General features: G+C 39.0%; 2 protein-coding genes across 4 annotated transcripts in view; one reads left to right on the top strand and one right to left on the bottom strand.

Annotated features, from left to right (window-relative positions):
• The first annotated feature begins 244 nt into the window (after positions 1-244).
• On the top strand, positions 245-7087 carry pdgfrl (platelet-derived growth factor receptor-like). Its single transcript, XM_060886034.1, has 6 exons — positions 245-407; positions 1113-1383; positions 3880-4031; positions 4179-4478; positions 4607-4743; positions 6575-7087. The coding sequence occupies exons 1-6, from the start codon at positions 353-355 to the stop codon at positions 6764-6766; spliced, it is 1107 nt and encodes a 368-aa protein (XP_060742017.1). The 5' UTR covers positions 245-352; the 3' UTR covers positions 6767-7087.
• A 298-nt stretch (positions 7088-7385) lies between these two features.
• Positions 7386-27855, bottom strand: part of mtus1a (microtubule associated tumor suppressor 1a) — a 34763-nt gene continuing 14293 nt past the window's right edge. For 2 of the 3 annotated variants that reach the window (XM_060885710.1, XM_060885709.1), the window contains exons 5-14: positions 27389-27496; positions 18116-18339; positions 14276-14342; positions 10772-10986; positions 10423-10528; positions 10256-10329; positions 9950-10045; positions 9334-9450; positions 9093-9190; positions 7386-8877 (exon numbers count right to left, since the gene is read on the bottom strand). In XM_060885710.1, the coding sequence (XP_060741693.1) occupies positions 8661-8877; positions 9093-9190; positions 9334-9450; positions 9950-10045; positions 10256-10329; positions 10423-10528; positions 10772-10986; positions 14276-14342; positions 18116-18339; positions 27389-27496 (1322 nt within the window). In that variant the 3' untranslated portion in view covers positions 7386-8660. The remainder of the gene's footprint in view (positions 8878-9092; positions 9191-9333; positions 9451-9949; positions 10046-10255; positions 10330-10422; positions 10529-10771; positions 10987-14275; positions 14343-18115; positions 18340-27388; positions 27497-27855) is intronic. The other variant, XM_060885711.1, reaches the window with a different exon arrangement.

Raw genomic sequence — 27855 nt, 5'->3', positions numbered from 1 at the left:
TACATATCAGAAGTTTACCACTATCGTCTTTGATCAAGACCCTAAACCTTAAACTACTCCTTTGTATCTTGTCTCAGATGTAATAAAAGATGCTTGCTTTGCATAAAAGTATCAGACATCTCAATCGACATCCTATGCACAATATTTAGCAACAGCAGCTTTGGGCCAGCAGAGGGCAGCAGACGATGGACATATGAGTAAATTGTGGTCGGTTTTAAAGAGGAGTTTTTAAGCGTTACCCTGTTTTTGTGATGATTAATCCCACAGTGCTACAGAGACAGTCAGTGTTTGCAGAGTTTTAGAGCTGCCCTCTGGTACTCCTGTGAAACTGGTATCTCTGTAACAGTTCACTATGAAGCTCTGGATACTTCTCTTATTATCACTACTCCTGCTGGAGATCCAAAATGGTGAGTCTGTTACTTATTATTTATTTATTTATTTATTTATTTATTTTTATATGTACTGTAGATGTTTGTCTTTTGTCAGGAATTATCTTGTTTTTTGGGGGAGTGATGGAGATTCCACAGCTGAGACAATGACAGATGTTGGGAAGGGAAACAAACACTAAGGGAATTTACAAAAATTAGCATTATTTTGGAGGAAACTCCCTGGGCTATCCTTATCTTCAATAGTGTGGCTTTCATTCACTCTAAATATGCTGAGCAATGGAACATTTCTTAATTTTTTTATTGGAATTTCTGTGAAATTGAAATTTCTCTCAGCAAACAGACAACAACGTTATTTAATTAAAGTTCTTGATTGGCAATGTAATACAAAAAACACAATGCTTCAACTTGCAAGACTCATGGTGTCTGGGCTTTGATATAACAAGAAAAAGCTAATTTCCTGCATTTCTGTTTGTACAGCTGTGGCATTGAAATGCAAAATGGAGTAGAATTCCAGATGCTGCTCTGTTCCTTCTGCTCTGTTCTTGTTCTCTACATTCTGGTTTTAAATGGAACAAAGCAATAATTAGATGCTTTACTTGAAAACAGGAACAGTTTTCCCAGTTTAAGGAAAATTTAATGTCTACATACTTCTCCATTTTTTAAGTAAACATTACTATTTCTGATCAAGGTTTGATATGTCTCTTATTTGCCATGCTACCCCAGGTGCGAGTCAACATACCAAGAATAAGAAAGATGCCAGTCTCAGAACAGGGCGAAAGAGGGTCAAGGGGCGCAACCCCAAAGTAAAAGACAAAGAGGTAGATGGAAAACTTCAGTCCATTCTCACTCAGGTTCTGGACAAAGGACGCTTCCTTCGTCTTGGTGACAGTGTAATCTTGAATTCTGGAAAAACATTGGAACTAAGGTGCAAAGGATCCAAGATTGACTGGAGATACCCATCTTATCTGGACACTTTTAATGATTCCCGTCTCAGGTACGTCAGTTATTTTGTTCAGTTAATTCATTCTCAACCCACTGTCACATTGTTCTTTTTATACCATCTTGAGATCATATTGTTCTGCTATGATCTGTATATGAGCAGACGTTTAATTTAGTGGGAGTCAGAGCAAGGAAAGAAACAATCCACACCAAATATTTGCTCTACAGCAAAAAAACTAGTTGAAATCTAGTAATTCAACTTAGACCTGTATAACAAGAGACTGCCACAAGCAGCTTTCAAAAAATCTGGATGTAGTGTAGATGTAGATCCCTAATTAACCTGTGATAGTGGCAAGGAAAACCCTCATGAGATGAGATGAGAATGAGATCTTGGGAGAAGTTTGCAAATACTAAAGTATGCCATTATTTTGTGCCACTTTGAAAGAACAGTACATAAATAATCCTACATTAATACATGAACTAATACTTAATATGAACTAATGATGAGTTAAACCATGCACTAATCATGAACTAATGAAAATTTAACCTTCACAACATAAGTCCTATAAACTCATTAGTTGAAAACAAGCAAGTGCATGTTAATGTGTTTATTCGTTAATGTATTAACACATAGAAGCAAACTAAATATGAGATGCTGTAGAATAAAATGTTAATTAAATGTGTATCATTTCAAATCATCATTCGTTTGTTATTTCGTTTGTTATTTGCCGAATGCAGCTACGTACACAAACATCATTGTTTGGTACTGGATTATTTTCATAATTTACATTGCTGTTCTTTCGTGAACGTTGAAAGACTCACTAATAAGAAACACTAATAATAAATATAGCTGCAAGCAGCGATACTGGGGTCAAGCCGATCAGATGCGCTCAGAACATGTCGCTGATGAACCATTCCAAGTTTCGTAGCGATATGGCATTGCATTCGTAAAATACTGAACTTAACGTGAAAATTCAAAATGGCCGACCCACAAAATGACCATCCGAAAACCGTTTGGTATCGTTTGCCTCAAGGAGTCTAACGACACCTCCTTCATGATTTTAGACTCAAGTTTGCAGTAGTTATAAGCAAAAATAGCTGTTTTTAAAATCTCACCAAAGTTGTTATAGTAACTTCTAAGACTGGCCTCTACATGTGTGCCAAATTACATAACTTTCCTAGGTACGGTTCTATGGGCTGCCATTGGTGTGTGTGTAAGTGTGTGTGTGTGTAAGTGTGTGTGTGTAAGTGTGTGTGTGTGTGTAAGTGTGTGTGTGTGTAAGTGTGTGTGTGTAAGTGTGAGTGAGTGAGTGTGTGTGAGTGTGTCTGTGTGTGTGTCTGTGTGTGTGTGTCTGTGTGTTTGTGTGTGTCACTGTGGTGCTGATTCTGATTCTGATTCTGATATTAGCACCCAATACTTGCAGCTATATTGAAGATACAGCCTCACGTCCGTTTTGGCGTGCTTGCCACCATGTATGTTGCCACGGTTTACAAGAACGCATTGGTCTATCAAAAAGCTTTTGATAACTTTTTGTCTCAGGTGTCTCTAGATGCTACATACCAAAGGACACGCAAATCGAAAAAGTTTGAAAAAGTAGGTTTTACGGAAAATTCAAAATGGTGAAAAGATATTCATGACAGAAATAACATCCTATGGTGCATTCGAATCGGCATTAGCAAAGGATCCAAAATATGCAAGAAATTTGTCTCTAGGCCTTACGAGTCAGCAGTTATGAACATGAACATAATTGGATTTCTGGACTGTTGGTGGCGCTAGAGGGTTTGAGCTAGACACACCAAATTTGCTATACAGTAGTAACTTCTAAGACTGGCCTCTACATGTTTGCCAAATTACATAACTTTCCTACTTACAGTACGGTTCTATGGGCTGCCATTGACTTCAATGGCGGAAGAGAATAATAATAAGAAAACTAACGATAACAATAGGTGTCTACGCCCCTTCGGGGCTTGACCCCTAATAATAATGCATCTTAATCTTTCTGTCATTCTAAATCCATTTCTCTTCCTTTCCCACTGTAGTACTAGTACATGCTCTCAGTAGCCTGGACACCTTTACCATAAGGGTGAATTTAACAATTCACTTATTATTTCTCAGTGATCTAGTCTTAGATGTAGCTGTGTTTATTTTGACTTCTTTACTGTGTCTGTGCAAGACAGGTCTATTGACTTTATATCATTTATATCATTATGAAGATTTACCCATTTCTCTCTCGGGCTCTTACTGAAGTTTTGGGCTACTGATCTTCAAAATGTCTGTGCATGTTCATATTCTTACTTATACTGCATGTATAATGTTTTAGTTTACTCATATGTGTTAAGTAATCCATTAACTAACAAACATGTATCAATACTAACAGTACTTAAGGTGGTTATTATTCATGCACACAGTTATGGTTAGTGCTTCATTAATTTGTGATGAGCCATGACATGCCTTAACTCATCATTAGTTCATATTTATTCAGTAATTATGTTTTAGTGCATAAACCTTTTTGTTATTAAAGTTAAAAGATTGACCTTCTTGTTATGTTAGCATTAACCAGAACGAGAAGTTTAGCCAGTTGACCCTGACATCACCCTCTGCTGCTGATACGGGAGAGTACAGCTGCTGGGTGATACTCTGTGATGGACAGGAGTGTGATAAGGACCCGGATCGCATCTCCACCTCCTACATATTCTTTACAGGTACAGTATAGATAACAGACCTTACAGCACCAGGAAAAATTGTTCTTAATAACATTACAGTTGTTTCTGCAAGTGTGGCCCTAACAGTTAATGCTATTTATTGGCCTAAAGAGATCATGCAGATTATTTCTTTATCTCTCTGCCAAGACAAAGATGAGTTATTTGTTCCATCAACCATCCACTTTGAGATTGTGTTCCTGCGGCCTGATAAACCTGCAGTAGTGCCTTGCCGAGTCACGACGCCTAAGACAACAGTGTCCCTACACAGGGAAATGCCTCCGGAGGAAATACAGGTTGATGGGAAACTCATCTCCTACAATCCTACCAAAGGTTTTATCCTGCAAAACCCTGGACTTGAGCACATGGGGGCCTTTTACTGCAAGGCTAAGAGCGCCACAAAAAACACACCACAGGTCTCCACTAAGTACCAGCTGCTTTATGTTGAAGGTCAGAAAGATGTTAGTAATAAATAATAATATGTATAATTTGATGGCTGGATATTGAGATGTGAGAACACAAAATGAGATTAGTGAAAATTAGTGTTGTGTAAAATTCCTTTTTTCGTTTTTTTCTAGTACCTAGTGGTCCTCCATATGCGACTATTCAGGCTTCCTCTTATGAAGTGAGGGGAGGAGATGTCTTTGATGTCACCTGTACAGTTCTGGGTGAGCCTGAGATGAATGTTAAGTTCAGCTGGACCTATCCTGGACAGGTAAAATAACACTGTATCAGTCGTAAACCTCAGCCACCATAAGGCTCACCAATACGCACTAACAATATGTTCTCACATCACTCCAAACTTCAATTGCACTAACTTCTGCTTATTAAATTCATTCATTCATTCATTCATTCATCTTCTACCGCTTATCCGAACTACCTCGGGTCACGGGGAGCCTGTGCCTATCTCAGGTGTCATTGGGCATCAAGGCAGGATACACCCTGGACGGAGTGCCAACCCATCGCAGGGCACACACACACACACACACACTCTCATTCACTCACGCAATCACACACTAGGGACAATTTTCCAGAGATGCCAATCAACCTACCATGCATGTCTTTGGACCGGGGGAGGAAACCGGAGTACCCGGAGGAAACCCCCGAGGCACGGGGAGGACATGCAAACTCCACACACACAAGGCGGAGGCGGGAATCGAACCCCGACCCTGGAGGTGTGAGGCGAACGTGCTAACCACTAAGCCACCGTGCCCCCCCTTATTAAATTCAATTCCATTTATTTTGTTTGTATATGTGTGGATTTGTTTGAACTATTCACAGTCTCAAAGCAGCTTTACATAAGTAGCTATAGAAACAGAATAAAAATAAAATTTAAAATTATGTTACTATATATCTCTAAGAATTTTCCATAATGAGCAAGCGGGAGGAGACGGTGGCAAGGAAAAACTCTCTGAGATGAAGAACCAGGCTCAGAAGGGAACCTCATCCTCATTTGGGTGACACTGGACAGTAAATAATATAAATGTAAATAATGTCCTTTCTACAGCAGTTTGTAGTAGAGTGGAATTTAGCAACCAAGAGCTTCAAAGAGGGTCAGTGCAATTTCTGAGTTCACCACCGACCCAACATTAAGTCCTTCCTGCCGAAGTCTTCAAATGTTCGCTGATGAAGACACGGCTATAAAGTCGACTGATGCAAGAGTGATGCAAAGGATGCAGCATCTACGGCACTCCCATGAGTCACTGGCTGTCTATGCAGATCCCTCTCCTTATGACCTTGCAGATCTAGTATGCACACTTTGACAGTTGGCTCCTAATTGAAATGATCTTATGCATATAAACATTGAAGCACACTACAGCAAACTATCAGAAACCTTTTCTTCTTTAAAACAGAGCTGAAAACACTACTGTTTCACAATTGCTTTGGTTTTTATCTGCAATATTTTTAGGATTAGTTAATTACTGAAACGATAAAAAGCACAACCATGTAATGAGTAATACAGTGTAAGTTGTAGTATTTAACTTGACACACTGTGTTATAATGAGTAGTTATTTATGTTCAACATTTAGCAGCACAGTGCCAGCTTCACCTTGTCTTGGAGCTCACTCGGCTCTCAGTGAAGAACACTCCGATAAAAAGTCAGCGTGACTGTATGTAGAGGCTGAGAGTCGGGCCTGAGTTCAATTCAATTCTGTTCAATTGTTCTGTATTCTACAGTGCAGCTGAATGGAGGTGATTTAAAATAAGTTTTAGAGAAAGACTTCTTTCTCTTTACCATCCAGTAATGTTTTCCAATTTCTACTTGTAATGATGTTTCCACCTCCAGCACCTGTCAACGTCCTTCCTCGTGTTCCTACCCGGGACTCTACAGTGGGGTTATTTGACTATCTAGAGCAAAACAAAAGTAACCCAGAACCCCACACAAGCTCTCAGAGTTCTCCTCATTACACTTACACACTCACACACCTATTAGATTCTTTGCCATTGAACTGAAGGCTTGTATTTGCAACTTAATAAATGTAATAAATGAATGCAGTTCATTTAAGCAAACGCACACTGAGCTCTTTTCTTCTTTTCCCATGTAGGGCCAGAGGCCTGTGAGTATTCAGGCATCACATAGGCTGGTAAACAGAGGTGCGGGTCAAATCATGCGCGTTTCCCAGAGTATCATGACTGTGGATGATGTGGAGACTATCGATTATGGGAACTACATATGCACAGCCAAAAACAATCATGGAGAGACATCTGTGGCCACACAAGTGAACTCGTATCATTAGACCATTAGATGGCACTAAACCTGGACTCTTTACACCACTGGCATCTTGCTGCTTGTTTGTATTGATGCCTTCTTGAGAAGAAAAGACTGTTATCATGGCAGTGGAGTGAAGGATGCAAGATGTCTAATGTGTGAATACCTTTTACTGGTTTCCTGCTATTGTCATATTACCTGCAAATGCTTCATATGGAGAAAACAGCTCCAGTAAATACTCGTCAAAGTGTTTACTTAAATCTGTGTATTGTTTTTTTTTTAATGTTAATCATTATCTGTACCTCAATATTAACATGGCCTTGCATTGCTGGGAGTGAAAATAAAAGAAGCCGATGGTGGAGCTTGTGGTGGAAAGTGTGCTAAATCCTTTAATGGACTCCGTATGTGGAATGTGGAGTGCAGAGTGAAGCCTGTGCTTATTTCTGGTTCAGTGTTACACACACACTTCACTTTCCATTATTTTTTTGCTCAGTCCAGACTTACCTTCTGTAACTTTGCCTTTGTCTGAAATCATCGTTACATACTGTATGTAAAGTTTTAACCAATTTCCATATAAAAGGTTCCAACTTGTTAAAATGCTTTTCTAAAAAAAACCAACAGACTTTTAAATGAACAAATCAAGTTTGTTTAATGTGACTTTATTAATTGCATATTTAAAAAAAAAAAAATCAGCTTAGCTTTACACCAATAAACTTGCACACACAAATACTAACACAATTATCTTAGCAACACTCAACCAAGATCCATATTAACTCAATTTCTTTTACTCTCACAACCAAACCATATTCACACATGTGAAATAGATGAACCTTAAAGCTGCATAAGGAGAGTTTCAACACTTGGGTTTCCTCTTGAGGCCACTTGAACATGCACAAACAGTCATATACGTTGGTCCCATGGTCATAAAAATAGTTAAGAAAAAAAAAGGACGAACAGAAAAAGTACACCAGTATCTCATCAGGGGTCAACAGTAGTCAACAATCCTAAACCCGTATTCATATTTAAAACACTGACAGGAGATTTTCATTAGTAGCAGGTAATTGGACTGGCTAATGTTCGGATATCGAATACACAGTTCATCAGTCTTCAATTTGTGGGACAGTGTCTTTAATACAGGATTTGTAATAGATAAGGTTTAAAATATTGATTCAAAATGTATTGAATGGATCTGAATCCCTTAAGTACGTCTTTCTGATTCCTAGGAACACTACATAGTAATATCTGTCCATTTGGTTTCATTCACTTGTGTATAAAAATGACTTGGGTAAAAAAAAGTTATTATTTAATACCTTGCTATTCCAGTGTAGGGCGAAAGAGAGCAATTTAATGGGAAAATGAATCTTGAGTAGCATCTGGAAAGTTTTTATGAGTATAATCCTAGGAATTAGATTTTTTTGTAATGGAATACAGGTCCTCGTAAAAGGCTGCTAGTGGTAAAGCTTTGTTTATGTGAAGAAAAAAGTCATAATGTGCTGTCAATGTTCTCTTGATAGCAAACAAGTCAAATGCATAGAAGCCGAAGACGTAAAGCATTTTGCCATGCCGTTCAAGCCAGTAATGTACCTTCCCAGATAATGAAGGACAAAAAACGAATCGTCATATGACAGTCTAGTGGCATGAGAAATTATGTACAAACCCTGAGATTTTTTTTTTTTGTCCAAAATCAGAAGTGAAAGGCAAAATACAAAAAGGTGGCCTTATTGATTAAGTGCTTCAGTGCAATCAGTTATAATAGTCATTCAACTGTACAAGGTTCACCTGAGAGTAGATCCGTTTTGGATCAATGTCCTTCAGGTGACAGGTTGTGGACCCACACAGCTAATATAGCCTTCAGTGTAGACAAGAACTCTGTCCCTGGCAAAGTGTTTGAGAAGCTGCTTCATGGAAGCTGATGACCAGTGTTATCTGGGGGAAACGGGGGGACTGGAGAAAAGGCCCGAGTGGCGAGGGGATTGCAGAGTCACAGAGGGAGATGAGGGTGAGATCTTGCGTGGACTGCTCATGTCTCCGTTCTGTAGTTTCCATAGCAGTTCTTCATTTTCCATCGACAGACGCTTGTTCACTTTTGTCTCTTTCTGGAGTGATTCCTGCAAGACTGCCTGCTCTGTAGACAGTTGTCTAAGGGGTAGAACAAAATGCATTATACAGTAATTCTACATTATACCTGGACTTACAAAGTAAGCACTGCAAGTGTAGTGTTAGTACTAATATCAAAACAGAGAATAACAGAAGCAAATCAAAATCACCAGAAAATAAAAAAGGTAAAATACATAAAAAAAAACAAAAAAAAAAAACCAAAGAATATCCAGAGACCAGGAAAAGATGTGCCAGACCTTGATAATGCAGCATGTCTGTCCATTCTGGCTTTTAGATCTTCATTTTCTTGCTGGACTTTCTTTAGACATTCCTCAAGCTTTACATTTTTCTCCGTCTAAAATAACGTGAATAAAAATGTGTGTGTAAACCGAAATACCAGATTTCCATTTCTCACTATCTTCAGTCTACTATATCCATAAAAGTGCAAAAAAAGAGAACTTTGAGGGAACCAAGGGCCGAAATGAGACTTGAGCTCACCAGTTTTTCAATTTGCATCACTTTCTTATCTTGTTGGTGGATCTGCTTGTTCTTAATGTCCAACACGACTTTCAGGCTTTCGAGCTCTTGCTCCAGATACAGGGTGTGAGAGTCCTTCTGGGAACATTATATGTTAGCGAGCATGATCTTTTGTGACCAGAATCATACAGTACCACTCATTCCTGCATTTCCTTCTATAGCGAAACAGAAGCTCTGTAATTCTCTTATGAATATGCACGTAGTAACAAAGAGTCTTTTTTAAATGGCACCTTGAATATGTGTGAATGATCTTGTGTCACTTTAACATACGTAACAAGTTATTATGCAGCAACAGAAAGTCAGTGGAGACCAGGATGTTGATATGATATCTCTATATATAGAAAGCTTGGCAATGTGCTAGAGGGTTATTATCTAAATCCCCTTTCAAAGTGCTTGGGGGGCCCACTTCATGTGAATCAGACAAGAATGTCTAATATTAACTTGCCACTCCACAAAAGTCACTGATGGACTAAATGGAAAGTGTTTAACCTTTGCTATCAGTGGCCACTATTCCGGTCCAGCTGATAACATGTATAAACAGTAACAGGATAAGCGGAGGTTTGAGGGGAAAGCGTACCTGACATTTCTCAGCCAGTTCCTTCCTTCTGTCCTCTTCTGCTTTCAGCCTCTCACTAAAGTAGCTGTTGGCTGTAGTAAGCTCCTCAATTTGATTCTGATGAAAGCAAAAAATATTTTCCTGTCAGTCGCTTATACTCCTAACACATACTGGATAGCTGCTAAGTAAGATGCTTGTAGATGGACAGAATTCTCACTTGGGATGATGAACTGCTTTTATAAATGTATATAAGTAATGCAAGTAACTGATTAGACTGAGCTAATGATTAATGATGTTAATATATTAACATTCCGTGTTCCTTCTTACAGTTAACTTCGATTCGGTTTCTTTTTGCATTTTTTCCAGTGCTTGCATCTCCTGCTCGTGAGATTTTCTGAGTTCTGCAAGAGAAAGGAAAATCTTAGCATGTCGTTTTACGCATATTAGAGGTTAGCTAGGCATGTGGGTAGAGACAGAACACTAATTTTAGTCACCTTTAAAAGATTCTTCATAGTGCTGCTTAAGGCCTTTAACATTCTCTTCATGGCTTTCTTCCAGCTCTTTCTGCATCGCCTCATGTTTGGATCTCAGTTCCTCCAGCTACACAGGAACACAAACACTTTCAGTATTAGAAGTACTTCTGGCAAATGTTTGACGCATAGGCCTAAATATAAATTGCATGTAAATGTGAAGACATATGGGAAAATGGCAGGCTAGTCTTAGAAATGCAGCATTGAAATGAAATCTTAGGCTTAAAAGAGCTCTCAGGATAGATTTTTCTGCAGAGAGGATCTTATAGTGACAAAGCATAAAAACTGCACAAAAGCAATCCTTCCTCTTTACCTGTTGCTCCAGCAGGGCTTTGTACTTCTCTGCTTCTTCCTGATAGGACTGTTGGATTTTTTCCCACTCAGTCATGTAGAAGGTTTTCAAGCGCTCCTCTAGGTCAGCCAGGTCCAGGCGGTGCTGCTCCTGCACTTTCTGCAGCACTCCATCGAAGGCAGCATGCAGCTGCTCCTTCTCTTTCTCCAGACGCTCGCATGACTGCACTGAGTTCACTGTGGAACACAGTCGCTTCATTAACTCAGGCCAATGGGTGTATTACAAAACATATTTTACATAACATATCTCTATACAACATCTAAAATATAAATGGGTACATAAATAAGAAATTATTTAGAGCTCCTCTATTAATGGTGCTCACAAATATGTTTTAATCTTATGATTATCCAGTGCAAGATTAAAGAACAGTTCACTATACACCAAATCTGGAAAGGACAAGCTGCTGGCGTTAACGCACATTTGCTGTCTTGACATAAGGTTCTGCCAATGCTCCACTGTGTGATTCATTTGAAAAGCATTCTTCTTGGCACACAGTTGTTACCGCACTTATAGCATCTTTGACAACACTACAAAGCAAAGCTACAACAGTACATTCATTATTATGCAAGAATTGCAAATTGTAAATGTAATAGAGAAAATGAACACGCTCATTTGTCAAAACTCATACTTTCACAATCAGAACAAAGTTGGAGATTTGTGAATAGTTTCTCTTATTACTGAGATGCCTTTTAACCCAGTCCCAGAGGGGGCTCACGCTCACACACACACACACGCTGCTGTTCTTTATCCACACATTCGAGCGACTGCTGGAATCACAGCTGCAACTTCTAGTGTTCTAAGGCATATGTAAGGCCGCACTGTCAACAATATCATAAAACAACCGACTACATGCAATTCCTAGATCCAAAAAAATGAGTGTCAGTGTCCTTTAGCATTTGTCAGCCTAGAAGTGTTTCTCTTCAACACTGCAACAATGATACAAGTTTGGCAAACAGGACAAACAGCTGTGAGCGAAACAATCGTTTATCTCGACACACACTTTGTGCTTGAAAGCTACTAAAAAGCCATTGCCTCTTAGATCTGACCTTAACATAAAGGGTGTTTGTAACTTAAAGCCCAAATAAAGAGTGAAAAGTCATTCTTTCTGACATTTATCCACAGGACAGAATGAGTCACTGACCCTCATCTGAATTTAATCATAAATAAAGGTGATTTGGGTTCAGTCTATTTGTTGCTGCAACTCATAACAGTTTGCTACTAAACCCTTGGGCCTAACAGTCACACCTTGTGTAAATACTTTAATCAAATCATGTTTATACTAGGAGCGATTGTGAAGGAGTCCTGAACATACTCTAGAGTTTAGCTAAGTGTCTGTTCTGTAACCTTCCCCTGGAACAAAACCATGTAATGTGTAGTTCCAGGGAGGGACAGCAGAACAGCCTTACAGAACAGTCACTAATGGTTGGATGCGTTTCATAAATCTGCAGCATAATTCTATTACGGGGTAAATATATGCTGCAGACCTCAGACACACAGCCTATAAATAATCTGAATAAGGCGAGTGAATAGAAAAAGCAACCGATACACATCAGGAGTGTTTGTCAGTAGGGAAAAGGAGATGGGGAAAGCATGAGGCGAGATGTCAGTGCTGTAGCAAGCAAGCATTGATGTAGAAAACTCAAACGGGATGGGATGATTTCACTTTGAATATAATGCCAATCTTTTGGAGGATTCTATTGTAAAGTGAACCAAATCCAACAGGCAGTGATGCTGTGGTTGTTTTCTACATGGCACTACATGCTAACATATGGAACTAGCTTATATACAGGTGTGAAAAAAATAAAGGTAATACATCTCTCTGGCTGGGGTGGATCTCTAATAATGATGAAGTTATGAAGGTATTTATGCGTAGTGACACAGTGGGGGAAAATGACATATAATTATAGAAGCTTTAAAGTGTGGGGTGGGCAACATTTCCCTCCTGAGCTGTAATCAGTGATGCACTGATAAATGGTCTTGTAACAGGCACACCGACGTCAATGTGCATAGACAGGACTACGAGTTTCCTGAAGCCTTGGAGAGCAATATACATTAGTGCGGTTTTACAAGACTGAGCTTTTTATAAGGCTGATCTGGAGAGAAGCCAAAACAAAACAGCCCTGGCTAGAGCAAACAAAGTTCAGTGGATTTATTGAAAGATGTACCTCATGACAGTCTTAAATAGCAAATGGAAATCAATAGTTGAAACCTTGTACTGGTAACAGGATAACAGTCTTCAATATTAGTATGGCTCATGTTGTGAGATGGCCAAAGGGAGTCATGTGGGGGTCTTAAGCCTCTCTACATGTTTGGAATGCACTAAGTGCCCAAGAAAGCAGGATTACAAATCATACACAGGATTAGGGATGTGCCAATAAAAAAAAAAGGGCAAAAAATACAGAAAAATACAAAGTGACAAACCCCATAACGCTGCCATTTGTAGTCTGTGTGTGAGGAAAGGAATACCTTAAACTAGACAGAAACAGTTTTACACAATGATTCAATTCAAACAAGCATGGCTTTTAAAAATATACAGTTTTTGACCTATTAATTTAGATTACCCAAGTGACAGTCATTCTGTACATCACTAACAAATGCCAGACAAGACGTGATCTATATACCAAACTGCGGCATGAGCAGTTCAACAGGCTATAGGTTTTTAACAGAAAGGGGAAAAAAAAATAAATAAATAAAAAAGACAGACTCCACTGACTTGTGTTTGCTTGTAATTTTATGGAAAAAAGTTATCTGTTTAAAGAACAGAAAAAAATGGTGACACTCTAAATACAGCTGTTTCGCAGGTGCTCAGGTCTTCTGGTTATACTGATTAAACATTAGATTTTGCATCAGTCATAGCATCTATGAGACAATCCATAGAAAGACGACATTTCAATAGTTTCTACAGTTTCTATAGCCAATAATCACCAGAGAGCAGTTAATGGTATGTACACTTAACCCTGTATCACTTCCAGCACCTCTCCTTCTGTAACACTGTATAATTAGAAAGACTCCAGTAGTAATTCCGATTTCCTTCATACCCGAGTAGAGCCTCGGCCTTGGGGTACAAGCGCATGTTAGGACGGATGCCTCCTACCATGCTCCCTGTCTGCAGGAAAGAGTGTGTGGGAAAAGACACACCTCTGAACAATGCTTGAGTGACTTTTGTACCGTCATATTACCAGGCAGTAAAACAAACAGCTCTACCTCTTCCCTGCCCTAACATTTCTAACAGCACATTGGCTCCATGCCTCGCTGTAGGTACATGAAATTAAGCTGCCCTGTCATTAAATTATGTCCTCTTCTATTTAATAAACCATATTGCAGGGCACAGCATATCCACTCCTCTTCTAATTACAATGCAATTAGCTTATTAAAGCAAATTTTCAAAAGGTGGGACCTTTCTAGATTTGTTTTTTTCCCGGACTGGAAACAAAACAACATCATTGTCATCAGTACGTTTCTCACCGAGTTCCTCATGCAGGTCGAGCAGTTCCACAGCATGCTCCTGACGCCGTTTCACTGATTCTTCATTCTGCACACAAAAGGAGACACTCACATCAGAAACACACAGTATACACAACTTTCCCTTCATGTTTACATCCTGGAAACTAAAAGTACATAAAACAAGTCTGCCTGTAATTCTACATGGTTAAAATATAACCATGCTCTGCTTACACCTTGACATTATATTCTATTAAATAGGCAACTAGTTTAAATGTTTTTCCCCAACAGAGATACTTTTCCACAGAAAAAGTGCTCTTCTTTGAAATAGGATACATGACAACATTGCTGTACTAAAGCTTTTTCAATTACCTAGATATTTGATTGTAAACACAAGCCCGACACTGCTGCACATGACATCAACTATTCTAAATATACACTTCTGCATTATGGTGCATTCTACACAGCACACAATACAAAAAATTAAAAACAAGAGCATCTTAATACTAACTGACTTCCTTAGTAAACTGGTTTAAGAATGAGGCAAAGTGGCATAATCAGTCTTCTAGTATTCCTCTTCCTCCTCTCTCTCTCTCTCTCTCTCTCTCTTTCTTTAATAAAGTGGATTTCAGCCAGCCCCTCAGCTGCAGTGCTCCTGTCAGCCTCCCAAAAAAGACGCAGTGGAGATCCAAAAGCCGCCTGCTATCTTCTCAACCTGCGCTTTTTCCCCGCAGCTTAATAAAATCCACATAGGACATGCATCAGGCAGATGTGAACTGATCACCCTCCTTAATTACAGATAGGCAGAAGGCCCAGATAGGCTGCAGCAAGCTGCACGAAATAATAACACTGCAATTCAAGATGTTAGATGAGTCAAATACAACTCTCAAACGTCACAGCTCATGCTTAATAATTAACAAGAGACAGATGCTTGTAGGTATTTGTGTAAGCATCCACAGAGATCCTGTTTGTCATGATAGTCCATTCCCAGAGGAGCAGCTGAATGTCTTTACCCGGGGTGTAGCACAGGGAGCATTAAAGCACACTTTGCTGCCAGAGCAGCCCATGGTCCAACAGTCCAGAATCAGTGAAAGACAGCAGCTCAGGTGAAGGAATCACCACCACCTCTACTCACGACTGTGCTCTCTCTATCGCTATCTCTCTCTCCACCCCCCCCCCCTTTTTTTAACAACAAGGGGATGACTGGAGGGAGCCTTTCTATTGGTTCACCCTCCTCCAACCATGTGCCTCTCAGTGTCTTGCATATACCATAATGTCACTAATAGAGTAGCAGCAGCAAAAAAGCTGCATTGTGCACATGAGTAAGAAGTGTGTCACTTCGCTTTAAGAGAGCCACCAAGAAGGGGGAGGAAAAAAAAAATTCTGACAGAAAGCTGATCGAGTGGCACTTACTAAATTGCAGCATGCTATAGGAGAGGACTAGAAAATGACCTTCTCACTGGAGACCAGAAAGTCTCTCAGTGAAATCAAAGAAGTAGGCATTGTACAATCCTGAATTTATTAAATAATGCATATAATCCTTCAAAACTAACACAGTGCTCACCAAAAAAAACACCAGCTTACTGGAAAAATGAATGCTTTTTTTGTACCACAATAAGAGATCAAATAAGGTTATCATTATTAATATATATATCTACAGTATATAATATACTGCAGATGCTATATACACTCCGAACACACGCTGCCATAACTGACTTTAATGCATACTATTCTCAAAGGAGGAGAAAATCAATTTACAGACTGACAAATAAACTAAATCATTTTTTAACAGAAGCAGCCCTTATAGATTAATGCCTATAATCGTCCTTTCTGTACAAATGAATACAGCAACCTGAAGATTCAACAAAATTGTGCATACTCTTTTAGGGTAATTATGACTTAGAAAGTGTTCACAATGCTTCACAAACAAGTGATATGAAGCAGCTCAGCCCACCTGAATGCCTGAAACCATTTCATGTCAGCAGCTGTACATTCTCACACAGACGTGACAAGGTCCAAGCCCCTATTATTGGAGTAATACATTTTTAATACATTCCACTGGAGGGCATTTCACCCCCAAACAAAACAGAATTATATTTGTGCTCATATTATTTTAAACTATTATGGCATATGTTCATGTAAATATAAATGTCAATAAAAGTGCACAATTCAGAGACAAAAAAACAAGACAGAAAGTCAACAAAAGGCTTGAACCTCCACGTATAACCATCTGATCTATGCCCTACTGCTAACTGATACCTCCCTCCTAACTTTCAGGCAGATCAATAAAATGTCAAATATAAGCATCATACATATTCCAAAAAATATTTTTCGAGTGAGATGTAACTGGATTACTGTAACATGAAGTACGGTCTATACAGATTATATGCACCATTATATGCACACATTTTATATATATATATATATATATATATATATATATATATATATATATATATATATATATATATATATATATATATATATACATACATATATACATACACACACACACACACATACTGTATACACAAACATTCAAAGGATATTAAAAAATAAAAATGTAAATCATACTTTTTCCACCCTCAGGGTCAAACTGTTCTGCGCATCCTACAGCAGCTTGTCAACACCTTGACAAATTTGACTGTTCCTCAAACTATTCCTGAATTTTTTTATTGTGACAGGGCACATTATCCTGCTGAAAGAGGCCACAGACCTTAGGGAATACCATTTGCCATGAAGGAGTATATTTTCTCTTCAACAATGTTTAGGTAGATGTCAAAGTAACATCCACACATGAATACCAGGACCCAGCAGAATATTGGCCAAACCATCCATCCTGCTGCCTCTGCAGGCTTATTTTAATCCCATAGTGCATTTGATTGCAATTTCTTCCCCAGGCAAGCGATGCACACAAACCCATCCAGCCGGCCAAATTACGTACAAGAAAACAATTTATCAGCACCTTCTTCCATTGCTTCATGGTCCAGTTCTGATGCTCACGTGTCCATTGTAGGCACTTTTGGCAGGGGACAAGGGTCAGCATGGGCACTCTGGCCAGTATGCAGCTACACAGCAAGCTGCAATGCACTGTGTATTCTGACCCCTTTCTTCCATAATCAACATTAGCACATCTGGTCCAATTCCACAGAAGAGCTACTGTTGCATAAATTGCTGAAAAATGTTAAAGTTCACTCCCCAATGCATCACTAAGACTTGGGCTTTCCTGAGTGTCACAGGTTCACTGGTTGGCCTTCCTTGGACCACTACTGGTAGGTACTGACCACTACAGACCAGCAAAACCTGCTGTTTGGAGATTCTGACCTAGTCATCTAGCCAACAATTTGACCCTTGTTGGGGTCACTCGGATCTTTATGTTTGCCTTTTTTTAACAATTTCAAACAAATAGCTTGGAGAACTGACTCTTCGCTTGCTGCATAATATATCCCACCCCCTGACATAAGCCATAGTAATGAGAGATAAATAAAATATTATTCACTTTCAGTGTTAGGGCTGATTGGTGTACACAGGCGCACACAAACACACACAGGCACACACAGGCAATCAACATAGGGTGTGGGTAAGAGCACACAATCAGCAGAGTAGCATGGTCAAACTTGTCTTCCTAGAAACCTTCTTATGAAAACTAATAACAGAGCCATGTGAGGGCATCACCAAAACAAACAGAACACACACACAATCCTACAATCAACAAACCATTCAACAAGGCTATACATTTCTTACCAACACTGGTATTACCAAGTACACTTTCAACTGTCACCTTCATAACTGTGTCATGTCAAGAATTAATCAATCAGCATAACACAACTATAATGATTAATAGTATGACAGAAAAGAGCATACCTGTATGTAAAGGGTTTGCACAACAACAGCGAAGGCTTCAAATCTACGGTTGCTGGCAATAAGACTGTTCTTCAGCTGCTGGATGGTTTGATTCTTTTTCTCACACAGAGCCTTGTAGTACTCCAGCCCTTGAGGCTTGGTCTCTGGTGGCACCAGGTCCGGATGACCATTGGCGTGTTCCTGCTGCTGGCTGCGTGAGCTCCCCTTTGCCTTGGTTTTGTCAACTGTAAGAGAACATTCATTTATTGTTGACGCAGCGTTCAGCATGCTTTTCCTTAGATCACTTTCTAGATCATGCACGTATGTTAAGTTTGGTCAGAGGCACCAGTGTCCACTGTCTACAATCTCTTAGATGTTATACATGCAACGTGACCTGTTGAACAACTTGTACCCCAAGCAAGATGTCTATCTACTAATCCATTTCGCTGTCTGTAGACAGACATCGGAGTGCTCTTATTTTAGCATGGCCGTGCCACACTAGTTTTGATTTACACAAGCTTTATAAATACAACACTAGGTCATAATAATAGCCAGAATCCCTGTGAGGGGGAGGCATTACCACCATTACAACCCGAAATGCTCTCGGTTAGAGAAACTCTGCTGAAAGGATAAAAGCATTACTCTCACAAATTTAGCTCCACAATCAGATCAACTGTTAAATCTTTAAATGTTAATGTTAATGTTAATCAGAACATGGTGTTTTTGTGGTCCTGGCTATTTGATTTTAATGCATGTTTTTTACTTTGACATTGGACACCTACATGGAGGCAGTTCTGCCTGAGCTATTACATAACTGCTAATGTCATAGCTCAGTAGGCTATAATGCACACTTAATGAATTTTGATGAGTTAGGTTCCTCATCGCACTTGAGATTATTCAAGAATTATTTGCTTACACAAATAACACAAAACTAGGGAGTAAAGGCAAGTCATTTTATTTGAAAATAACCAAAAAATTCAAACAATGTCTTAGGCTGATTTTACTCCACTGATTCCATAAACAGATGGATGATTCAATAATTAATATTCTATATCATATTATAGGTATCTAGGGTTTCCACCCCAAGACTCTTAAATTGTAGCTGTTGGTTCTTCCTTTATTGTGTAAGAGGTATAATGAACGGTCATCAGTTCTATCAATCTTACAAAGTTTAACCTGCTAAGATGGAAAAGAAATCACAGATGGGGAGAGTGAAAAGCACAAATTGAAATTGTATTTCAATTATTTTCCCAGCCCAGTGGTGACATAAATATCAGTAGATTAGTACTTGCTAACTTTACCTCTTATTTTCTTAAACAAACAATTCAAAACATTCCAGGACAGTTTCGTTCCAGTTCACACCCTTAAAACTAATATTAATCTTCTTATCATGTGTAATGTAGGAACCGGGAATGTTGCAAACTAAAATCAACAAATTCCAAAGCTGCTAATTCACTGACAGAGGTTATAAGGTGTTAAATAATTAAATAGTCTCGTTATTTTAAAAGGTTTTCCATATGGACCAGTTTTAATATCATGTTAATCCATCATTCTGAATAAAGCCAAGAGTAAACCAAGCACTTAAAAGGTCATACAACAAGCCCACAGCTGAACTTTTATATAGATCCTTTATCAATGTAAAGGTCATGGCAGCGACAATTATTCCTAGGGGTTGATTCTTTGGAAAGATGAAAATGTCAGTGGTGAAATTGAAAATGCCCATGTGGAATACTGGCAAACATTCCTTCCAAGGAACATGTTGTGCAGAGGTTTCATAATTTGATCCATAACCGTATCATGGCTGGTGAATGTTTGCAAAAGTGAATTCAAAGGGTAGAACCTACAGCTCCCTCTACTGGTCAAGATTTATTTTCATGTAGAATACTAATACTGATGCAGTGTTTGTGTGCGCGTGCGTGTGGTGTGTGTGCGCGCAGACACAGACTTGCCATATCATTAACCATTACACTGTGCTGCTGAATGGAACTCTTGTATAACAGAACATCATAGTGTGTGTTAAGTGTGCTGTAAAGGTTAGACTGTCAGTGAGTATGGAAACCTGTTAGAAGCCCTGGCTTTCCAGCATGATATTCTTGTTTACAACAAAGGTCTATATAGGTACAACATTTTGCTGAGACCCAGAGAAGATTCTGAGTTTGTACAGACACATTGTCAGGCAGCGTGAGGTGACTGAATAGTGTGTAAACACTGGGGTCCAACAAGACCTGAGGACTGAATGCTGTCCAGCAGCCAAACCCAGTAAACAGAGAGCACTGCGAGCATTGCCATGGTGAGCTAAAGGATGGCTGGCTTCCTGTAGTACAGAAGCCAAAAGCCAAGAAGGGAGAATAAGTAGAGGTGCATGAGGTTAGTAACACCTCAGGTTAGGACGGCACCCCGCTGGTCAACATTAAGAGTTGCCAAAGCCACACGTGATATAAGCTGGTGTGGAAAAAACCAGGAGGGACAGGAGGGACACTGCCGCATCTGTGCCCATTAGCAAGATAAATGCACACCTCTTCAGTTCAATTCAATTAAAGTTCAGATCAACTTATGTTTTTGAAATGACAGAGGACCTGAACTCACTTTCAAGTGTATTATTGTGGACTTAACAACAATGCATAACAGTTTAAGCACTGCTTGGAATGTGCAAGGCTTGTTTTATCAAGCTGGACAGTTGCAACATATACAGCTTGTACCGGTGTCCAAGCCGTTATTATGTACTGCATAATTTTATATATTTTTGTAGTGCTCAGTTAGCGGCTCTCTCGTCCTTCAGAGTACAAATTTGCAATGACAAGCCATCTCACAGGAAATACAAAATAACTTCAAAGCAAACACGATAACCGTGCCAGAATATTTTTCCCCACAACAAGCTCCTCACAGTAAAAGCCAGAGCTGACATTTCACATTCTAGTACCTCAAGCCTCCAGAGGTCTCACTCCTTTAAAAACTTGTCTTGCGTACTGCTCTAAACTTACCCATAGCTATTTATCCCAAGGCATCCCCAGTGTGTGCCTGAAAATATTAAGTTGCCAAACCATTTCATAAGAAAACAGACTAAAATTAAGCCTTAGACACCTACTGTCCTATCAGCCAAATGATAAATACCTCAGGGAAATCTGTGGAAGTAGGTGGATCTACACGACAGGAGTCATAAAAGGATGTAATTGGTCAACTGCTTTGGTTAGAGAGACTTTTTGTGAGGAGAGATCCCTCACCTCTATGATCTGAGGAGCAGTCTGCCACGTTGATATGCGCTCTGCCATGGCTGCTGAAGGCTGCACTTGGGTTCGGGTTTACTCTAATGTCAGTGTGCACATTGGTGTAAAAATTTAAGTCTAAATTCTACATAGTAAAGACAGATATGGAAGACAAAAGCATGATGTATCTGCTTTGATGTACCTGTAAACTTTCTGTGTTTAACCTACTTAGCCGTGTGTGTGTGTGTGTGTCTTTTTGGGTTTACTCTGTATCAACCATTTTATACTTTATGAATCGTATGTCATTTTTCTCAGCTTTTGCCACTGGATCTTCCTGCTCCCATGAACATGGTCATCTATGTCATCTGCTGACACACTTAGATGCTAGTAGTATCTCTGAGCTCCTCCACCCTCAGCCATTCCTTCTCCTCCACTGTACAGGATCCTGCCAGCTGTGACTGTAGCTCACGCTTCTATGCAGGCTGAGATGTCCGAATCTCCTCTTTCTCCTCCAGGCTCATCTATCTAGCAATGCTATTGCTTGGAGTTCCAGCAAAGATGATCACTCTGGTCCCATGGACTACTGTCCTACTAATCCAGTCATGGAATGTATCCAGATTCAGAATCCGTCACATCCCTTCACTTTAACCATCATCCTCATATTTATCCTGGTCAGTCCTGACCATGGCTCAGCCACCTATGACTTCATTAAACTTTATCTCCATCAACCAAATCTTGTGCTGAGTGCGTGTTATTTTCAATTTTCATTCCCACAGTGTTCAGAGACAGATTAGTCAGAGATTACTGCCTAGAAAACTGTCCTAATACCTAGAAAACTAGAGCAGCTTAAAATAAATACTTGCACCACAGATGACAGCAAGCTCTTGTAAATGATTTACACTGATCTCGCAGGGGTGAATTATTCATACACGCTTGATACGCAGATCTGCTTTTCAGTCTCAGCTATTTCTGACACAATCAGGACTTCCATGGAAACTGGGTTTCAACTACATTACACAGGGGCCATATTCACAAAGAGTCTTATCTTTACATGAAGTTCTTCTAACTCACACTAAAAGCTCCTTAAAACCTATTTATAGAAACGTTTGTCTAAGGAATTCCTACAGTAAAGGTAGAATCGAGCCGGTTGCTACAGGTGACCGAGTGATTCATGAATGAATAATTAATAAGTGAGTATCTGACTTGTGCACTGATATCTGACTTGTGCATCAAGTTGATTTAAAGTTGTAAAATTGTCATGTAGCCAAGTAGTGTTAAGGTATGTGAACTTTGATCTCTGGGCGTAATGCATTAGTTGATAATGAAGTAAACACCGTAATTCCACTGAAGTTGACACAATGCCTTTTTAAAGCATGCTGTCAATAAGCAAATCCAACAAATTATATTTACACAAACAAAATTAGGATTAACACACCCATTTTTTGAAAATCTGGTCATTAAGCAGCTACTTTTAGCCTGAAGAGTGACAGAATATTGGTCCAAATCTACTCAGCAATCTACTGTACAGTCTAAACAATAAAAGTTAGAGTGCATTTAGAGTGAAGAAGCAATTTTTGTTTTCCTAAAGCGTACCTTTAAAGGTGGAGTGCACAATGTTTGAAAAATACTTCAGAAAACTGAGTCAGGCTGACAAACAAAACAAACATGTAGCCAATTAGCAGAATGGGGCGCGTTTTGTCAATATGCGGCAGAGAGAGAGTGTTCAGTGCGCATGTCTGACATCAGCCGAAAGAGACTGAAACATTGACATGGCGGATTACCTCAGTTACCTCTGCCTCAAGTTCTAGGTGTTTAACGTCGTCTTCCGCATGAAACAGAGCTAAACCTTTCACGGTACAACACACAGTACTAAAAAAACACATTTGACCTGTATTACCATAGTATTACTCATTGAGTTCATTTATTGATAAAAATATCCCCTCGGCCAGCTGCCCCAGCAGGTTCCGCCATAATAGTTGCCCGAGTTGCGTATGTATGTGTGGGGTGGGGCTATCAAAACAGGGGTGACACCCATCTGGGTTAGGGGCGTGTTCGTTTAGGTGATTTTAAATGTCAACATTGGCTTTCAAACATTGTGCACCCCAACTTTAACCATTTTGTCCTGGAGACACAGAGAACCTAATAAATTCAATATAAAATGTTGGAATTACATGGAAGAGACTGGAAATGGTTACTCAGTTTACTGAGGCCATTTTCAGTGGTGGCAGGAACGTGTGGTGCCAAAGGTTTTCTTTATGGCACCACACATTCCTGCCACCACTAAAAATTACAAAGCTTGTGTGTTTATAAAGGACACCTATCCCCTTTTACTCGATTTCCACATTTCCCAACAATGCATTATTCAGTGGCATTTCTACCACGTTAAAGGGGTTTTTATATTCGTCACAGTAGAGATGACGAAATCACTTCTTTGGTGTCACTTGGGAATTGCTCTACCAGTCTGTATGGCCAACAGTTGTGCCATTTGTTTACGAATTAAATACACTTCACTGACAGCCTACATAACACAGACACTGAAACACTAAATCAATTATTTTATGATAATTCCAATATGATTCTAAAAGGTACGAGAGTGGAGGAAACGTCTTGTTACTGTTGCATCTAGATTGCTCGTTAGGAAATTATAGATGTCTGTAGAGCTGCCTTGTGACAATGTCCATTGTAAAAAGCACTATAAAAATAAAATCAAATTAAAGTAAAGCGTTTAATATCCAAGGCTTTCATACAAGGTCACTGAATTCCTAAACGCACTGTAAAAGTTTCATTTAAGCATGAATAATCATAAACAAATCAAGTATGTAAATGTACACACACCACATCAACATATCTGTTTCCCGTTTATGCAAAATCATAAAATTATACAAAGTAAATAAAAAAAATATAAGGGACTGACTAATTCTGTGGTAATGTATATCTGTATATTTAAGATAAACTCATTTTGATTATTTAAGAGCAATTTACTCCAGTAAGAAATGCAATCACTAGATCTATTTGAAGTCAACAAGTGGCTTTAAACCCTTTCAGAAATCACCCAGGTTAAATATAGTGACTTTCTTAGCTCAATAAAATACAGTCTACTCACTGTGCGAGTCCTTATTTGGCCATTTGCTATAAAAAGTAGGAGAATGAATCCCAAATTTAGAATGTGCCTTTTCCGTTGGAGAATAAAAATGTTAACAATTCCCTCAGTTAAAACAGTAAAGAAATAACCTTCTCACAATCTAATAACCGAAGAAGATATCCAGACCTGTATAAGAATGAATATATAGGTTAAAAGTGCTGGAGCTTATTTTTAAAGCTGATGTGAAAGCTGAGAAATGATAAATTCTGTAATGCAAAAATGTGAGAAAACACTTGTCAGTCTTGTAAAGTGCTCCAAAGAGTAAATGGATACACAAGCATGTAGGCGAGCAGTAAAAATGTCACACTGAGCCTGTGAGAGCAAAGTGGCAGCTTAAAAATAGACTCCTTTGCAAGCACCTTGCAAAAGATACAAACAAATTATTCCAACACACACCTGCTTGAAACACCATCGTGTTCTTCTTGAAGCCAGAGAGCAGCTGGAGCCTCCGGAGTAAACCTTTAGCAGTCAGCTTTACATGGATGTTGGAGAGGGAAAATTTGGGAGAGAACAACATTGTGCCAAAGCAAAAAGATATCAAAAATGAATCCGAACACAACTAAGATCTCTGACACAAAACACAATGGAAAGAAGCTTCAGTGTGAATCCACATGCGCATGGTTCAGAGTATCACGCAAAAGTTCAGGAAAGCAGTGAGGTACAGGGAGGTGAAGAAAATAACGGCAGTTTTGAAGAGAGGAAGGGAAAACGAAATTCCGCTTCACAACAGTGTCAATATTTTTTCTTGTCTCTTAATGCTGTAGCCTAGCCAAAAAGAAACCAGACAAAGATATTTTGGCAGCTTAGCTCCTCATGAAAGCAATGAAAGAAAGCAAGTGTAATCCACCGAGATCAAAAACAGGCTTTTATCCATCCATGTTGAGACAAAGCTCTATCCGCATCTCTTGATGGCACTGCCACTGTGGAGGATGCTAGAGGAGAGAGGAGGGAAGTGGGAGGAGTGAACAGCACAGCCTGAAGCGGTGACGCAGGCCTCCCTCTCTCTCGCCTTCCTTCTCACTCGCTCTCTTCTTCTCGCACTACAGCAAGCTTGTGAGGGTTAAAATGGTGGGGGTCAAATCAACAGCTCACAGCAAGGTTGTGGCTGCTATAGAGCTGAAATCAGCCATGCTGCTTTCTAGCCAACCTCGATTTAAAGAACACTGGCTTAGAAACAGAACTCAGTGGGTTAATGAATTAAATAACAACTAATGCCAAGTACTGCAAATGAACCACTAACAGGATTACAAAAAGCAAACAAACAAAAAAGAAAATAAACCAAAAAGAAAATAGATTTAGAACAATTTTACATCACAATACCAACACTACATAAATAAAACGACATACGTGTAAAATAAAATAAGAGAAATTTTAAATTCAATGTCAGTGATATTTCATTTCATGTGGATTCCAGCAAGATTATTTCTCTAATAATATCCAGAACAGACACACAAAAAAATTATTTGAGCATTGATAGTGTGTAGAGCAAAATGCCTGCCCTATTATACTATATCTATAGTATCATATACAATGTGGCCAAACCTGAAGAAAATGCAGCCTACACTCTGCTGCAGTCATACAGTAGTTTCATGTCTTAAGTGTTTGCAGGAAGAATGTGTGGCTAGTTGCTGACACCAGCAAACCCTGCATATCTACACAACCCAAGCTGTTTCACCAAACCTACAGAACAAGCACTAATTTCATACCTTGGTTCTCATACGCGAGCAATTTTGGGTGCACAGAAACACTGCCTACAATGAGTGCTTACAATGTTGTGTTCTAACATACAAGTAAAGGAAAGAAAGAATTGCAAAACACTGACATTTGACTAATATAAAACAAAAGCAGGATGAATGAAATATAGCTTTAAGATTAGTTACTTGTGCACTGCTCAAGCTGAATTCAGTTTTGCTAGCCAGACATGTAACTTGTACACTTACCAGGAATCGATAGATTACTAAAGAGAAACAGTGACAGATCTGCAAGAACAGTTGCAAGAACAGTTAATATCTGTTCTGAGCTGCTGATGTGTTTATGTAGCATGTTTATGAGAGCACATAAAAAGTGAGCTCACTTGGCTATGGCTGTGTACCCCATCTCAGTTGGGTCATATGGACTTGGCTGCAGAACACAGCCCTCATGCTGCTGAGATGACAACCTGGTGTAAAACCCACATGGTGAAAACCACCTGCCACTATAATTTATATGAAAACACAAGTGATTTAATGTCCACTTTGCATATCACTAGAGCCCACAAAAACCTTTTCCTCCGACTTTACCAGGACGAAAATTAACAGTAGTGTTTGGGTGAGCGAGATGAAGACCAAATGGATTTTAGTTTGTCACGGTTAAACTGGTGTGGGCTTAGGAAATGTGCTGTCGATAAAGGCACTGGTTAATCAGTTCCTCTAGGATTTTACAACCGCATAAATGAACAATTCATGGCTGGCCAAGATACATCATGTGACATCACAACACACATTCAGACAAAGTCCTCTTTGATGAGTTTAGCCATCACTGACGACATCATTTGTAGAAATAATTTGTAGAAATGTATAAATGTTTTGTGATTGAAATGCAATTTTTGCAAAAAAAAAAAAAAAAAAAGACAGCATAAAAAAAAACTAATTTTTGAAAACGACTATAATTTGCATAATTGCAAGCACATGATTCTTCCTTTAAACAATCATGTGCTTGCAATTTTGCCAATTATAGTAGTTTTCCAAAATTATTTTTATGCTGTCTTTTTCTTTTGGCTAAAAAAGCATTTCAATCACAAAACATTTCTCTGAAATACAGGAGGGATTTAATAAAGGATTTAAAAATGACATTCACTGGTCACCCTCAATCTAATTTATTGATCGATATTGGTCAATATTTTTGAAATGAGGTATGAAGCCATTTGTACATTTACAGTTCAATAACACAGATTTCCTAGAAAGCACCCACCTGAAACAGAAGAAGGAAGTCGAGCAGGTCGTGATGAAACAGGGGGTTTAGAGACACTTAATGCACACATCACAGATGCATTTGACAGTGAAGCTGTTCTCTTGTCTCCTGCAGAAACATCCACAGCACAGGAAAGATTTTAAGCTCACTTTATATGACCAAAGAAAGCACAGTCACAGAAGTACTTCTTAAATAATCATCAGCACATTGACAAGTATATTTTGAGTGAGGGGAAGATTTTTTTTTTTTTTTTTGGCAGCAACACTAAAAATTAAACCACTGGATTCAAAAATGCATTTGAAATGATGAAGGTCAGCAATCAGCACACTATGCCCTGAATGAAGATTACAGTATTTAACTAGAATGTACATTTCCTGAAGAAAATGTGAATGGTGCTTGCACGTGGCAAATCCCGGAGGATAGTCGAGACGAGCATGTGACATCATCTGAATACTCTTGAGGAAGTT

The sequence above is a fragment of the Tachysurus vachellii genome, chromosome 13 (assembly GCF_030014155.1).
Source record: "Tachysurus vachellii isolate PV-2020 chromosome 13, HZAU_Pvac_v1, whole genome shotgun sequence".
Classification (NCBI taxonomy): domain Eukaryota; kingdom Metazoa; phylum Chordata; class Actinopteri; order Siluriformes; family Bagridae; genus Tachysurus; species Tachysurus vachellii.
This window is presented reverse-complemented; position numbering and strand designations above follow the sequence as displayed.